Source organism: Aythya ferina, assembly GCF_964211825.1.
Source record: "Aythya ferina genome assembly, chromosome: 4".
NCBI classification, from domain to species: Eukaryota; Metazoa; Chordata; class Aves; order Anseriformes; family Anatidae; genus Aythya; species Aythya ferina.
In genome coordinates, this window is record NC_140300.1 from 62,434,392 (window position 1) to 62,451,163 (window position 16,772).

At 42.3% G+C, this 16,772-nt stretch overlaps 1 protein-coding gene across 7 annotated transcripts in view; it reads left to right on the forward strand.

Moving 5' to 3' along the window:
- LOC311436841 (transmembrane protease serine 11E-like) overlaps window positions 1-16,772 on the forward strand; it is a 48,884-nt gene that overhangs the window by 19,573 nt on the left and 12,539 nt on the right. For 5 of the 7 annotated variants that reach the window (XM_084519357.1, XM_084519355.1, XM_084519356.1 and 2 more), the window contains 6 exons: window positions 3,731-3,865; window positions 5,459-5,589; window positions 6,787-6,904; window positions 7,207-7,347; window positions 7,968-8,084; window positions 10,675-10,786. In XM_084519357.1, the coding sequence (XP_084375483.1) occupies window positions 10,694-10,786 (93 nt within the window). In that variant the 5' untranslated portion in view covers window positions 3,731-3,865; window positions 5,459-5,589; window positions 6,787-6,904; ... (1 more) ...; window positions 7,968-8,084; window positions 10,675-10,693. Of the gene's footprint in view, window positions 1-3,730; window positions 3,866-5,458; window positions 5,590-6,786; window positions 6,905-7,206; window positions 7,348-7,954; window positions 8,085-10,674; window positions 10,787-12,158; window positions 12,366-16,772 lie in introns of those variants that run through there. The other 2 variants (XM_084519358.1, XM_084519360.1) reach the window with 2 other exon arrangements.

The following is a 16,772-nucleotide window of genomic DNA, read 5'->3' on the forward strand; positions in this document are numbered from 1 at the left end:
CTTATCACTGCCAAAGCTTCTCCTCTTATAGCTGCTGTATGCTGGAGCATGCTGGTCTGTCTGTTTGCCGTGCCACCTGGTAGTGTCTGTGCACAGCAGACCTGATTTTGGAGAGACAGAGGCTCCTTCCACGTAAGTCTTTTATCCATAAGTAAGGGAGGTACCCAGACTGTAGTACGCAGACACAGCCTGAGAAACTCAGCTGTCACCAGCACTGTTCGATCCTGTCTCCCCACCCAAACGCCATGTAAGCCCGTCTCTCTGCACCACCATTTATTTATTTTTTTTAGCAACCCAGGACAGGGTCTGGCCTACCCAGTCTCAGCAAGCAGGAAGGGTGGAACATCCTGAGAACCCTGCCTGTCTGCAGGGAGATCACCTGCCTGCTCAGCACAAAGACATTTCTACCTATTTATCACAGCCCTGTTTTAGTTCAGCATTCCAGGTGTATGTGTCCAGTTTCTGTGTAAATATGTGAAAGTATTGGCACCGGGATGACATTGGCCCTTTTATTTAAATAATAAAAAATCCTTAAACTGCTGTGTTGCAGCTAATGAAAATTTTGAAGCACGGTGACTCAAATGTTTGCAGGAGAAAATTGCTCGTTATAGAAGAATAGCGTGCCCAGTGGTGGGAGACAGTCTGCCTCTAGCATTCGGTGTTACAGGGTACCCTGAGCGTGGTCTGAACAATGATCTGCTTCCTGCACGGGGTGAGGCTCCAGGCTTACCAGAGATGTCTCTTGTGGTTGCTGCTGGTCTTCAGTGCTAAGACACCTCGGTTGCAGGAGGGAATTTGGACAAGCCTTCAAGAATATGAGTACAGGAACTGAGAGGCCCCAGAGGTGGAGCTGGGACGTGCAGATGGCTGTATAGAGCCAGGACTGACAATGTGCTCTTGCTGCTGACAATCTAGCGCAGCTCTGCGCAGTGCGAACAGAAGTGAGAAAGTGCCCTCGGACAGGAGTGGTGTCCTTAACGTGCTGGTACCCGTTTGCGTGGTCTCTTTGCTCTCTCAACTCATTGCTCTCAACTATTGATGTCTTTAAAAGACGTTTAGATGTAGAGCTTAGCGATATGGTTTAGTGTTTGACTGTTAGTGTTAGGTCAGAGGTTGGACTCGATGATCTTGAGGTCTCTTCCAACCTAGAAATTCTGTGATTGATACTCCTTTATTTGTTGCTCTAGCCTCAAGTTACCTCACTCCTTTCTGGAGGAGAACCTAAAACTAGGTGTGGGAGTGACCGCAATTTCCTCTTGCATTTTTCTCTGCTTTTTGGAGTTTAGATTCTTGTCATTCATGGCAGTCTCAGCCTTCATGAATAAAAGTTCCAAGGTCTGCTTTACAGTGTCTCTTGATTGTTATCTTCCTGGTCCTTACCATCATCTTCGCTTTCCTTCTTTAGAAACCAGAGCTGTGCTCAGTATCACGACCGCTTCCATTTAATTGTCTCTTTTCTTACAGACTTACATTAACCTGGAGATACTTTGTCATGGCACAGACATGTTCTTTTTCATCCTTCACAATAGCAATAAATTAAGTAAATTTGTCTTTATCTTAATGCTATCGTTGTAGAACAATTAGGTTATACAGAAAATACCAATATATATATTTTTCTTTGGAGTCATCTTTTATCCACTAGAGATAAATCATAAATCCAGAAACAAATTAAAATGATTTTTTTCTTAATCTCTCTGTACCACTTCTCCACTTTCTTGTTACTTTGCTGTTAACAAGATTTGTATCTTAGTCTTGTAGGCGTGTGCATTACTTCACATACCTCAGTAGCCCTCCTGAAGTCATGGGCAGAAATTGTCAGCTAGTAGGTATTAGCAGAGTATTGGGTAATTGAAAGCAGATGACTTAACTGGCACCTGTGTATCAGTTTCTAATTCTGCACTAATTTCTACGTGCACAACTTGTTATGAGGATGATTGTTCTTGCTTTTCTGTAGTTATAGAACTGCCCAAGGAGAGGTTAAAATATGATAGCAATAGCATTTACTGTGGGCATGTTTATGCTTCACTCTCATTTAAAGGAGAGAATGAGAGCAGTCATGGCAAACGTGATGGGGGAAATGTCACGTGGGTTGTTGAAGCAATTCCAGTGACACATTAGTATAGCAAGATCTTGTTAGTGGATTAGTGTTTAAGGCAATTCTCCAGCATTCTGCAAGTCAGGGCAGTTCTGGATAATGTATGTTTCTCAATTACAGAAGAGATTGACAAGGCAGCAGGAGACTCCAGCCAGAGCATTACTTTGTGTCAGTGAAAAGGAGGGTGTTTTTTTTAAGAGTACCTTAAGTGAGACACTGAGTGAATGCTGTTTGACTCAGAGTCCTAGGTGAAGCTATGCAATCTGTTTTTAGAGGAGCAGACAATAAAAAAAAAAAAAATATATATATATATATATATATATATGATAAGTTCATATATAAGTTATATATATATAAGTTCATATATAAGTTATATATAATAAGTTATATATATAAATATGATAAGTTCAGTAATCAGGCATATAAAAAAATATTTCTGTATGCCCTGGCTTTGAATTTCTTCCCCCATTGGCTTGCAATATGCATGAGTTGATCTCAGAACAATGTAAAAGGATAACCAAAAACTTAAAATAATAATAATAAAAAAAAAAGGTTCAGTTTCCTTGTGCAGTAATCTCTGCTCCAAGCAATTTTACAGCTTGCACACAAGTATTCTGGTGGCTAGTCCTGCACATCTTGTAGTTTGTACTGATACCACCATAGCAGGACAACCTGGTCCTGTTAGTGTTGTTACTGACAAATCAAAGAACTGTGCTAAAAGGAGTTAGTTAACAAATGCCTTTCCAAAGGCTGAAATGGGATTTACCTTTGGATATGGCTTTCTTATTGTCTGCTTTATGCAAAGAATGAGATTGAAATCAAGGGATGCTGGGGTTATTTTGGTGACACTGAAGGTACCAGAGCATTTGTGAACTGGGCTGGATATTAAGCTCTATCTGGAAAACTCAGCTCTCTGTGTACCATGTAGGAAACTTTGGTGCTTACGGAAGATGCCTCCGCTTGAGGGCTGAGGCTGTGAACCCACTCTGGGACTCAGCTACAGGTGCTACCCCTTGTGTTTTTATTTCTCCTTGATAAGAGAACTGGGCTTAAGTGATACACATGCCTTGTTGTCATAGGGTTTCTGTGTTTAGACACCTTCAAAAGAAAAAAAAAAAAACGTAGCTTTGTGTCACATTTCTTCCAGCTTCAGTTCCCAGAGTTATCGTGGTTGAGTGTTACTTTCTCATATTCAGAATCTTCATTTTTCATGGACCTGACATCATCAAGATGATCTGGTTTGAACACGCTGTGTAGACAGAGTAAGCTAGAGAAGGCTGCAAAGTTGGACTGAAGACTGCATGTTCCAAGCATGTTTTTGACTTGAATTAAGCAGACAATTAATAAAATAAACCCAGCAGCAAATCCTCTGGCAGCAATAATCAAACAGAGCCCTATAACAATCTTAACTGCTACAGCGCTATCAAGAACAACTTCAAAAATGGATGAAGGCTCTTGTAAATTGAAAACTTCTCTTGTTTTCTGAAGTTTAGCAATGCAATGAAAGGTACTCCCCTAATAAAATTGGAGAAGAAATGGAAGGTTTAGTAGCTATTGTTCGCCAGCTGTTGTTTGTGTGGTCCTTGTACAAGATGTTGACAGCTTCCAGAAAACTTACTTGGCTTTGTTTTTCAGGAGCCCTATTTCAAATAATGACTTGGAGCTACTGGGATAGTTCATCACCTACTCTGCAAAGGCACTGCGTTCCCATGGCTGAACCCCTAGCCTGGGCAGAGGGACCTGAGTGTCGGTCACTGTGCAAAGACCCAGGTACACTGCGTTCATTCCTTGCTGCCATTCCTTGCATGCAGGGATAGACTGAGTCTAACTCAGTCTATCCCTGCATGACCCACATCCTTAGAAGTTACCCGCTCCTAAACACCTGGTTTTAAGAATCACTCTCCAGAAGCCTTGAGTCCTTTGTTAATTTATTTTTGTTGTTGTTGTTGTTTTTTGTGTGAGTATGCATACGTGTATGTTCTCTTTGGAGATCCACTTGTACAGAGATGGACAAAGATAAGCTTTGTGTGTCACTTTGTGCGGCCTAGCAATTGGTGTTTGTAAAGATAAGTGAATGTGACTGAAATCCAGTGATAGATGCACTTGAGCCACATGCATCTTGTAGGAAAGGAACGGCCAAATTTAGGTACAAGTCAAATTGTAAGGTGTTATGGGTGTGTACCGTTCTTCTTCCTCCTATAAATACTTTGAAAGAACTAAAAACATTTTCATGCTGAATATTGATACTGTGTTGGAAGATACTTGCATGCAACCTTGAGGAAAAACATAAGCTATGAAGTTTGGACCTGTATTTGTAACAAGTAACAACACAAAAGCTTGTGATGCAGTCCTGACCTTATTATATATGCCTGGGCTTTTCACTTCCAACTTGCATAGCCCGTAGGTCACCTTACTTTGTTTCCCAAACATGTTTGCAGATTGTTGTGCCCTGCCTTGGCGAATGGGCTCTCCATAAACTTGTGGCTACAAAGGCAGGTAGAAGTATGAACATCTGTGTCAGATGTTGTACCAGGAGGTGATAGGAGCAGTGGTCTGCAAACACTATTCTCCAGGTTAGAGAGGGTATTTGGGATATGGAGATTGCTCAGGATTCAACCAAAAAATTATGAGCATGTTGGAGGGAGGCTACCCTAAGCTGGGATCTGGGGACTGGTACTGCATGTGCAGAGCCTTAGACCCCTGAGAAGAATGGTTGTGAGTGTAGCATATTTTGCAATCTTATCTAAAGATTAATCTGGCTCATGCACTACTATTTTTCAAATTGAATTTTTCTAAAAGCAAGTTGAAATGACCTTTGTCAGAATGGTTGAAGATAATCCAGAGAACTGTTTAGAATCAAATAGAAGCAGCTACTGTATGAAACAACGTAGGTCCTGGCTTTCTGGCAACTTAGGAAAACCATAGGAATAGTAACAAAACCACCACAGTCATTATGAGTATGGAGCCTTATTACAGGCTGTAAAATGGGAACGGTCTTGTTAGTGTCCTCGTTAGTATTTAAAAGAAAAATTAGATCATCTGGTGAATGCAGAGTTGTAGGCCAGTTAAACTTCTTAATTCACCAACCCTAAGAAGGAAGAGAAACCAAACCTTGCCCTCAAGTCTTCTTCAGCCTTTCCCTCCAAAAAGGCTTCCGGTGGCTGGCTGCCTCAGGAGGTATGTTTAGGACAGCAGCATTTCATCAGTACTGACTTCTTCATGAAGGAAGAGCTGCTGTTCCAACAAAGGAGCAGAGTAATTTGTCAAGAATCTTTTGTAAATGCTAATATCTTCTCAGGAGTTTTCCATCTTAACATTAACTTGGGATTGTTATGAATAAAGTGGTTTGTGTTTCCTTGGCAGGAGTCTTGGAAACTGGATGCCTTTACAGGAGAAAAGTTGAAGACCATGCTTGGCTGGTTGAACACTCAGGAACCAACATCACCTTTGTCTCCAAGTGTAAAAGAAAATGACGTTTCCTGCCATGACTTCAAGTAAGTGGCTGTTGCACGCCATGTCTCACTTGCCAGGCTTTGGGGACATGGTGCATATCTGAACTTCTTTTGCAAAAAAGACACTGTCAATTTTTGCCTCTATGCAAGACAAAATGCAGTTGCTTTTGTGATACCACTTCAGGCTCTTTCAAATCAGAGGAACACCATTCAGCTTACTCAGGGTGGTCACGGGCCCTTTTTGGAGCTTAAGGACTCAGTTCTTGAGGCCTTGCGTGCTAGTGTGTGTCATCAATGTAACCTTTAGCCAAGAATTTTGCTGCTGCAAAATACAAGCTGGACCTGTAACCCAAGCTGAATGTACTCTTGAATGCTGAGAAATGTGGTGGTTCTTCTCAAGCGATGGTTGCCATGCTTGCTTAACTGTCTAAGAGCAAAGACACAAATACATCCTTCCTGTGGCTACTGATCTAGCTAGGCAGGTCAGACCATGTTTTGCTCAGGAGGCAGATGGGGACAGGCTTTGATCCCCAACTGCCTGTTGTTCCATCAGAGGATTAACAATACTTTATGATTAAGAAAGAATGCCTGGCAGGTAAATGAACCAGAGACTCATGGAATAGTCAATGGAGGACACCTAGGAAAGATGAGAACAAAGCAGTCAGAGTACGGTGCTTCCTCAGAGTGGTTTCTAAACCTGCAGTGGTTTGACTCAGGAAAGCTGTGGATCACAGAGGTATAATCGTCATATTTAAGATCTTTATGGGGATTCTTCTTTCAGAAAAGTGATTAAACCTTTTAAATGTGCAAAGTATTTGACATTTTACATATCTTGCAGCAAGGAGACCCATACCTTACCTGTGTATAATATGACAGAGTATCTCCTTGTGCTCGTTTTAAACCTGCTGTTCTTATTTGAAGTCCCCTTAGAAGAAACAGTGAACAGTCTTTTCCTGTTTACTCTCACAATTCCACACCTTACTCTCTAGATAACTGTTGCCTCTCTGTGCACCTTTTTCAGCTTGCAGAATCCTGGTGCCTTCAGACATCCCATGCACAGACGCTATTTGGTTCCTTTGGACAGTTGTTCTGTCTCTTTTGGGATGTTTTACTGTTCTTTTGTATCTGCTTTGAGATAGGAAATGGACCAGAACTTGATGCAGTATTTAGGATACAGGCATAACGTGGATTAATTGTGATATGCGTGCCCCCTTTTTTGTTTCTCTGTTCTCTTTGCAGATAATTTCTATCATTTTTCTCTGGTTTTGATTGCTACTGAGTTGATATTCTCGTAGGAGTTTCTGCCTCCGTCTTATTCCTGAAAAGCGTAACCAGCTCAACACCTGTCATTTTGTAGGTAAGGCTAGGACTTGTTTTCTCTGTATGTGTCACTTTATACTTATCAGATTCTCATCTGTTTTATTAGTCTTTCAATGTTGTGAGATGCTTTTGGAGTTCATTGTGGTTAGTTTTTCTTTCTACTGCCACGAGTATGCAGTTATTGTGGGATGATTGTCACCTCGCTAATTATCTCTTTTTTTTTTTGCATACCTTTTATGAATATAACGAATAGCAGAGATTCCTGTGAGTTTATGAACTGGCTTCACTAAAAATCATTATCATTTTTCTTCTCTCTTTCAACTGTTTTTCCATCTTAAGCCTTCGTATCCCATGGGAGCTCAGCTTTTTTAAGAGGCCTTTGTAAGACAACGTCCTGTTTAATTTCTGTAGGAAATACAAGTAGACAATATCAATCAGACTTGCCTCATGGACCAGCTGTTGACTTGCTCAGGAATTGAGGTAGGTTTTCAAGGCAGGACTTTGATTTACAAAAGCTACGATGGTTTTACCCCATATAACATATTTTATAGGAATACTTGCTACTTTTATTACTTCCTTGCCTGTGCTAATTTAGTCACTTTGTAGATCACGCTACACCGTAAAGGGTTCCCCATGCTTGTTTTACAACTATTTTTTTAAAAGTTTTCCCCTAGTGTTCTGACAATAAAGTAGCGTTGGATGAGAGGCAGCATACCATCATCAGTCACTTAATTTTTCCATCCTTCACCCTGGTTGAGTGCTATCTGTTCTTGGTTGTTTCTTGCTGTTAGCTTTTCCAACCTGTCTCTTTTGATACTTCATTTCTAAGAAAAATTATCTAGTTGGTTCTGGTGTGCCTCTCTCTAACAGTGTGTGTGCAGTTTATGCGCTTAATTTTATAATACTTCACACTTCTCAGCTTTTCTGAAAAAGGCTTTATTTGTTCCTAATGTTTGTTTTTAACCTTACGTTCACCTTTGGGCTTTCTGAAGGCTTTTTTATTTAATAAGCAGGATGCATTTGTTCTGAGGCTTGATGTCTTGAAATAGTTTTTATGTCTCCAGAAAACATGTATAATCCTTTTAAGGTTCTTCCTTTAGGTGTGTGGATTTTACTGCAGCTATGTGGTCCCTGTCTTCAAAATTGAGTGTGGTGGTAGCTGATTTTCCGGCTTTGGTCTCCCTAGAAATGTTGAAACAGCAGCTGATACTGTTCAGGTAGGTGGCAGAAATATTTTAAAGCAATTGTGTGTACTAGTCAGGTCTGAATCAAGAATTGCTTCCCATCTTGTGGGTTTCCTGACTGTTTATTCCTGAAACAATTGCTCACAGCATGCAAAAAGCTGGTATTATCTGACTGACAGTGTAAAGATTTCACATTTTACTTGAGAGTAATTGGAAATAATTGTTAATAATTGTTCCCTGGCATTTCCATTATCTTCCTGCCACCACATTTCCTTTATGTCTGTTTGCACATGTCCTTGTTAAAGGTGAAGTATTCTGGGTCTGTGCCATCTTTATCCTTTTTGAGGTAATTCTGTGAAACATAGGAAGCATTATTTTTGCTTTCTGTCTCTGCATTCTGTTCACATCAGACTCTTTTTTAAAACTTCTGTTTTGTTTACTATTGATCTTTGTCAACTTCTGATGTATTCTTTACTTAAGAATGCAATGTCTACCATAGGATTCAGAACAAGGCATCCCCTGTGCACCAGGCTGCTTTCTCCTACTTCTCAATTTAAAATTCCTGTATGATCTGCCTGTTGTGAAGTGCAGATGTTGCTTACCTGCTGGTCCTTTGCTACTCCAGAGGCTTCCCCAGTCCCTGATAAATCTGCACCTCTCTTCCTTACTCCGTTGCTTTAGCCATACATTGAGCCTCCCCACCAGCTGTTATGGGGGTCCTGTTCTTTGGCATCCTGCATTCTGCCTCCAGAATCCATCACCTTCCCTTTCTTGTACTTAATACCCATGTAGACCACAATGCCTGCCAACTGCCCGATATTTCCCAACTTGTCCAGGCTTCTCTTGAAGTTTCAGGGCTGCACCAGCAGGCACATCAGTACACACTCTCTGCAATCATGAGCCAAACCTGTTAAGGACCTGGTAACTGATTCACTGGTGGCTATTGCTTGTTCCTTCCTTCCAGCTGGAGTTCCTACTGCAAGGAAGTATTGTCTGTACGAGAACACACACAGTCACCTTGTGCAGAGGGAGGACCTCTGGCCAGGATTATTACATCCTTCACCAGTTTGGTGCATTCCAGCCATAAAACTAGGCCTGGAAAAGCTTTTATGTGCTCTGAAAGCCTCTTCAGTTTAACCTTTCCACTTGGGCAGCAATGGGTTGTTTTGCTTGCAGACTGTTCAGAGACTGTCATGAAGCCTCCGTGTCATGTGTTCTTCCATCTGTGTCATGATAGTAAGCAGGAAGGGCTCCATCTCTGAGGATTGTGGGCTGCCTGAAATGAACACATATTCACACCACCTACACCTGGGTCACATAATCATGGAACACTTACAGTTTACCCTCAGAAATTTTCACCCTCTAGCTAGTTTCTGTCTGCATTTCTCTTGCACATCTAGACTGGCTCAACAGAAGTCTACTTTTATGGCATGGAAATGCAGCTTCCAGTTAAAATATTGAGATGTAATTACATGATGCATTGTTAGTAACTGTATTTGCTGTGTTTCATAACAAATTATCCTGTGACCCGGACTGAATTGAAATTATGAGAAGCTGAGGTTTATCTTTAGACTATATTTCAGCCAAAAGAAGCTGCCATTCCCAGGAGGGCAGTGTTCCTGTTAGCTGGCTGTGGACTTGGTATAAGGTGAAAGGAAGAGCTCCAGCCACATCAGAAGTATTTGGAGCAGCACGTTTCTTAGCTGGTGATCCCTGAGTTATGGAGGGGTCAAATGAAGGATATTCAGGTGTCGGGAAAGAATCCCTACATGTTAGAAACTTTATTGCAAAGAGGCTATCTGCCACACACACCCCTCTCTTGTTCTGATGTTCTGTCCCCTTTACTTGCCTTCAGCAACAAATCTATGCATAAGGCTCTGTGGACATATATATTTTTGAGTATGTTTAGTAGAAATGAGAGAACCTAAAAATTGAAAAAAGGATTGAGAAAACATTGAGAAACACTACATTAGGTTAGTTCGGGCTTGTGATAATTGACTTCCAAATTAACATGCCATAACTAGCACAATTAGAAAAATGTAGAAAACCTGAAAATATTTATATCATAAATGTTTGTGACCTGGAAGAATTTTTCCAGGACAGACATATCTGTGGCTAGGTGGTCACAATCAAAATTAACATCTAAGAAGTTAAGGAAGAATCACAAGCTTGTCCCAGTAGTAACAGTTACACTCAAATTCTTATCTGGCCAAATGGCACCTTTCAAGGAAGTGCAAGGGAGTTGAGGCACATGCCGCTGAACCTTCATCAACTTACGTCAGCTCTGCCTCTAACCAGGGACTGAACACCATCTCTCTAGCATATGCAAATTTTCTGTGTTGGTCCTGCCCATAATTTCTGATTTGTTTTTAATTCTGCCAAAGAAGGAAATAAGCTCTGCGTCCTTGCAAAATTTTCGTGGCTCTTCTGATTTGGGGTGTTGCAGGGTGTGTAGTTAATGCTCTGAAAAGGCTTTGGGATTCCTGGATGAAAGGTGTGATGAAAGAAGTGTACTGTTATTGTTTTAGGGGAGGAATCATGCTAGTGGGTAAGCCTCTGTCACTGAGACTTGCTGGACTTGTTTGTTCTGACTTGCCTATGACTCCTTTCTTTCCTAATTCAGGTGATAAAGCCTCAAGTCTATGCTGAGATGCTGCACAGTGTGTTTAGTAGTTCAGGACGGTGCATCTCCCAGACAGAAGAACGTACTGCTGACCTCTCGCTGGTGTCCAGAGGTGAGTGCCACAGCCATCAGACTTGCTACTTGGTAGTTTGGGCAGCGTGGTTATATAATGTGGAGATTTATAGGGCAATTTCGGGGCTTTGACCGAGGCAGGGGCGGAGAATGAATGGCACTAGCTCTGAGCTTACATCTGATTTCAGCTGCCTTCTACGCATCAGTAATCCTTCTGATCCTTCCCCTTTTCTCTTCACCCAAAATGTGTTTGTTTTCCAAGAATTCCCTGACTCCTCTAACCGGGTGGTATGGTGATAAGCCAAGGTGGTCTGTGGCCACAGAAGGTTTTAGGGGGCAGGTGAGAGTCCTCTCTCTGTGTTCTAACTCTGATCTGCCTTTCTTGCTGCTGAAGTTAGTGTTGCAGTCACGGTTGCTGAACTAGCAGCGTGGTATGAGATGATAAGCAGGATAAAGTTATAAAAATATCTTCTTGTGCTCCTGTTTATTTTAGTAGGCTTTGTATGCTGCCAGTGAAGCGTTAATCTGTGCAGAATCAGCTTGGAAACACACCAAATCTGGTACCAAACCATTTCACCCACCCTACCTTGGAATGAAAAAACAGACAAAAAAAACATGGAGATTATAATTGCTTGTCTAGTATCTCACTTCTGGAGTAGATTTCCACATATTAATGAGGGAGGAAGAGCAGGCAGGCAAAGCCTTTTTCAAAGGCTGGAAAGGAGAGAGCTGCTATGTTCTGGGACTGATGAACGGACAGAATAAGGTACTAGTTTGTGATCAATGTAGATGTTGATGTAGAAGCTGTTGAGCCTTGTTCTAAACTGGATATGTTTAGTGGCCAGGTGCTTCATCTCCCTTACTCTAGAATGGCCTCTCTCACCTTCACGTAAGTTGTTGAGTTCTTATGTTGTAAGTAGCTTTCCTAATTCTCCTAAAGCTTGTTACAGAACAGGGGAGTCTTTTCAAGATGTTTTCTGTGACAAACAACTGTGGAAAATGTGTTATTAATCAAGATTATTTCAGTTGTTAGCCCTAGTTATATCCCACAGGTTATTGAACTAGTATAGTAGGCCAGCAAAGAACTGACAACCACCAAAAAGGTGTATGCAGAATGGGTGAAAGAAAGGAACAACAAGTGTTTTGTGCTGATTGCAAAGGTGATTAAATAATTGAGGGAGCCTTTATGAACAGCATTCTCGCATTCTGGACGTTGTTAACTCAGACCTTATCAGTAATTTGTCCCAAAGGCTGAATGCTGTGCTTGAATCTTGCTGCAAATCGCCAGAGCAGTCTTTGAAGCTGTTGTCTTTGCTTGGCTGAAGGGTGCTGCTGGGAAGCAGCAAGGGCCTTGGTAGAGTTGTGGATAGTTAAGGGGAGGGGCTCAGTTAGTATGTGGCAAATACATTAGTGATACTTTATCTGACTGCAGAGGGGTGGCATGCAGCACCTACTGTCTTTGTGGGATGTTTGAGGGTGTGGGGAGATCAGGCTGATTCAGCATGACGCATAGAAGAACACACACATTGTTTCCCTCAGCAGATCCCTTCAATATCTGGAAGTCTACCATTGTATCAGAGCTGCTTTAGGAGATGTCAAACATTGAGTGAGTGACACTGGTAAGCAAGCACTAGCTGCTTTTATTTCGGTGCCTGAAGTAGAAGGGGAATGTTGTCCCATCCTCTTACAAGTGTGTGTTGTGGGTATGCCACAAGAGCAGAGGAGAAGGACGAGGTTGGTGTGATTGCTCATAGCAGAGGTGGGAATGGAATTGGCGTGTCTTGCTTGCGTGGCCATGTACTTTTGCTACTGGACTCCTGGGGTTAAGTAGACATGCTCCAATTACTGCCATTCCCAAACACCCTGCCAAGGAAGAACGCTTCAGGGACATAGTTTCACATTGCACTCACCAGGCCAGCAGATTAGTTTGTTCAGTTGTCTTGTGAAAGGTCCCATTTCTATGAAGAGTGATTGTGGGGCTATGCCTGAATCCTAGAATGGAAAAATGGGAGCAACTTTAAGCGTGGAGAGCCCCTCATCAGTGTGTTTGCAGAGCATGTTCTACCCTTGGCTCTTCCAAGTGTATTACAGTAGCACTGAGCAGTGGTTGGACTAAAGTTACTATAGGAAGAAAGCAGCAGATCAGATAGCAAAATCGAAGAGTTTGCATGTTTTCTTCTGCACAGAACTTGGCAAAACATTTTCAGTAAATACTACTAAAAACACACCATGGTTCAGATCCATTTGAAAGCAGATAAAGGTAAGGGGCGCTATGAGGGTGTAGCTTAAGAAGTCAGAAAAAGTCAAGGGCAGATTCCGAAAACAAAACAGGGAAGGGGCTCCCTGCTTACCTTTTCCTAGAACACGGGTGGTAGTTTCACTCCCTTTCCCTGTCTGAACAGCCGTTTTCCATTTAACAAAGCTCAATTTCCTGGTATCAGTGTTACTGAGGCTTTTGGTAACATGCAGTAGAAGAGAGAGAAAAGTTCAATATAGTGAATCAAATTCTGTCAGGCAGACCTGAGAGCTGGAATGAGCGTAGTAACCTTTTAAGGAGTTTGGTACAGAGTGAGAGAGAAGGGACGGCTTATCACCTGTGTATTGTGCTTGCCTTTACTTTTGGATAAATGTTCCAAATTGGAAGGTAAGGGGTTCATTTTGAGGTGGTCAGAAATTCAACCAGAAATGCAGTCAGTTCTCTGCTTGGTTTCATAAGGAAGACCAGACAATCTTGGCTCCATTGAAATTTCAGTACAGTTCTTTCTGATGTGCCAATAACTATTAATGTAGCTTTAATTCTTGCTACATTTCACTTATTTATATCCTGTATCAAGGCTTGACATATGTGCATAAACACACCTTTGTGTGTAAAACAGCTATGTTTATATTGAATTAAGTTACTTCCAAAATAGTTTATTTGGATTCTTTTTTTTGGCATGGAATAACTTTTTAGTCATTGAAATGCTTTCTTTGGCACGGAGCCGAGGTGTGTAAACTGAGACTAATAGTTCCCATTACCAGTTCAAAATGAACCATGATAGGAATTCCAGATGCTACACTCACTGGATCATCTTGGGCTCCCTGGGAATTAAGCATGTTTTAAATGAGAATGTTGATTGCTGGAGGAGGTCTGATGTTCATTCAACGTCTTGCCAAGATAAGCAGGTTTGTACTGAACGTAAAGATCTAGGGTTTGAAAGCTCTTGCTTATTTCCTGCAGACCAGAAGCTGCCAGATAGAGACTGTGAGGAGGTGGTTTTCAGAGCAGGGAGGACTCAGCCTTCAAGGTTTCTGAGTGGAGAGTGACTTTTGATTTCCTAAGGCTTACTTTTGAGGAATGAAGGTCATCCTCACCCTTCACAAGGGTGGGTGCTCTGTTGAAGGATGAGTATATTGGTGTTACCTGAATTCCCCTGATAACCCTCCTGAGAGTGAAGTGTTGGTTACTGTAGTTTGGGCTGTAAAAAAATATATATATAAAAAATAGTAATAATAACAATAATCAGCATGTGGTATAAGGAAAAGATTCATTTGTAGGCTAAGGTGATCAGATAATCTCTGCCTCTGCGTTCATCAGCACCACAGAAGAATCGGTGTTTCTCTGGCCAAGGGAGTGTTGCTGGGTGGAGCAGAGTTTTCTTGGTGAGTGAAGCGTGAAGACCATACAGAAACCTGATTGCTGAACAGGGGGATCCACCTGCCACTGAGCTATTTAACTACAGAGATGGCTGTCCAAGGCTCAAGAATCCCTGTCAGGTGGTTATTCTGGTAAAGCATGACGATCCTGCACCTCCTGGCATGGCAGCAAAAAGGCTTGGGGAGTGAAGGAGTTAGTTGGAGATGGAACTTGTGTGATTATTACTGACTGAATAGACTGGACGTAACCTGAACAAGAGCTGTCATCTTAAACATCCTAGTTGGCCTCGGCAGAGTCAGGCTCGAAGCCAGACCTACTTGTGAGTGTTTTTGTTTTGTGCATACAGTCTCTAACACGGAGTCTAGGACTAGAATTCCTGGGCACTACTGGAAATACACTTTGCTCCAATACAAGTAGTACATGCTTGGTGTTGCCTACGCTCAGGCTTTTCTTCAGAGAGTGATGGATAGCTACTCCTGGGACAAATAAGGCCATCTGTTCTTTTTTTTTTCTTTTTTTTTTTCTTTTCCCCAGCCCTTCTGCACAGCTGCTGACTAGCATCTCTGCTGTTGAAGTGGACAGAAAAGATGGGGGCTGCTGAGCTAGGTCCTGCACTCAGGCAGCATAGCTGAAGGATGTATATTGGCAAATGTGCACCGTGGGAGGTGGTGAGACTTGGCCCTTCCACTGCACAAGAGATTTTTCTTGTCCTGGTACTCACCTTAGCAAGACAGAGGTGCAAGGTAGAGGTCAAGAGCATCCTACTAAAGAGAGGAAACTGGTTTGGGTTTGAAGAGGTACACTTCATTTTGTATATGCCATACACAGAGTAATGATCTGTATAAGTATAGAAATATAAGGAAGTGCTTCCTAAAAACTGTTTTCTTAAATTCTTTTAGTGAAATCAGTATCAGAAGTGGAGAAAGCTTTTTATTTTTCATCTCCAATGTTTTCATTTCCCCCAGCGCTGTGGCAGTTAAGGTGTCAGTTTCTCTTTTGCAAATCTCTGTGACGTCTAGGGAGCAGGCAGGTCTGAAATTTTGGGGAAGGGGGTCTCTGCTGGCAGGGTTTGATGTGTATCCAATATTTGCATGAAAAAAAGAGACTGAAATTCCAGGTAGTGCTCTGCCTGTGAGAGCACGAGTCCTGTGGGCAACAAGACATTCATTTCTCTAGTGTGACTCTTAAGCTTTTGAATCTTAATCGTAAGGCCCCATCTTGAGGAAATCTATATACAGGTCAAAAAAACATTGGTTAAGAAATAGGAATACTGCTGCCTCAGTCTCTGCAGAGTCAGCCATATGCTGTTGAAGCTGTGCTTCATGCTCCCCATGCCAAGAGCAGCGGAAGGAGGTTGTGCTGATTGCTGTTTGAGTGGAAGCCCACTGGGATGGGAACAGCTGAAGCACAAGGAACCAGGCAAGCCTGTCAGCAGGGGCTTGCCAAAAGCAGCATCTTGAAAAAAGCAGGGGATGCCAAAGCAGCATCTTGAAAGCACAAGAGGCAACTAGGTGAGGAGAAGGCATATTATTACCATAACAGCCAAGAGTCTTGCCACCCAGGGCACTGGCCGTGAGGTAAGCTGCAGTCCCACCTGCTGGGTCTGAAAGACCACGAGCCGTGAGCTGAGGATGAAACTGCAGGGAAACTGCAATGTGTTGAACTGAGGCAGGGCAATCCCAGAGGTATTTCATTTTCATCTGAATCTCTCCATCCGTTACACCCTTGGGTTAGGGGGTGGCATATACAGTGAAGGTCTAGGTGGCCTGAAGTCAAGGTCTTGGTGAAACCAGTTCAGTCCTAGTGACTGAATACTATATGCCACTGCAACTTGTGGTTCCCCAAAAAAATAATCTTGACCAGCCTAGGCAGGCTGCTCCCATCTGCTCTACAGTCTGCTTTGCCACCAGGGAACTGAGATGGTCTAGTGGGGAGACAGCTAGACCTGCAGAAAAGCCTTGCAGAAAACACCACCGGTTAGAGAGCATAAAAACTTTCCTGCCTCCCTTCTTAAGCAATGGACTGGGATGCCTGCCAGCACTCACTAGATAAACCAAGCTTTTGGGTGACGAGATCAAAGTGTGTGAGTTGCTTCCAACTACCCTCTCATTTACTTAACACTCCCTCACTGTGTGCAGCCCCCTCAGCTGCTTCTTCTGTGCCTCTGTCCTTTTTTTCTCCCATCATTTTCCTAGTTTGTTTCCTGCCATCTCTTCCTCAAAGTTTTTCTCAACTTTCTTACCCTTGAGGCAGAGTGTATAAACCCACTCACTCTCCCACTGCTTCACTATCTTTGCTGTCATGGATTTGTGCATCACAGCTTTACCTTCACTGCTGGTCTGTCCCCTGAGCTCATCTTAGGCCACCGACAGCCTTTGCTATCATCCCA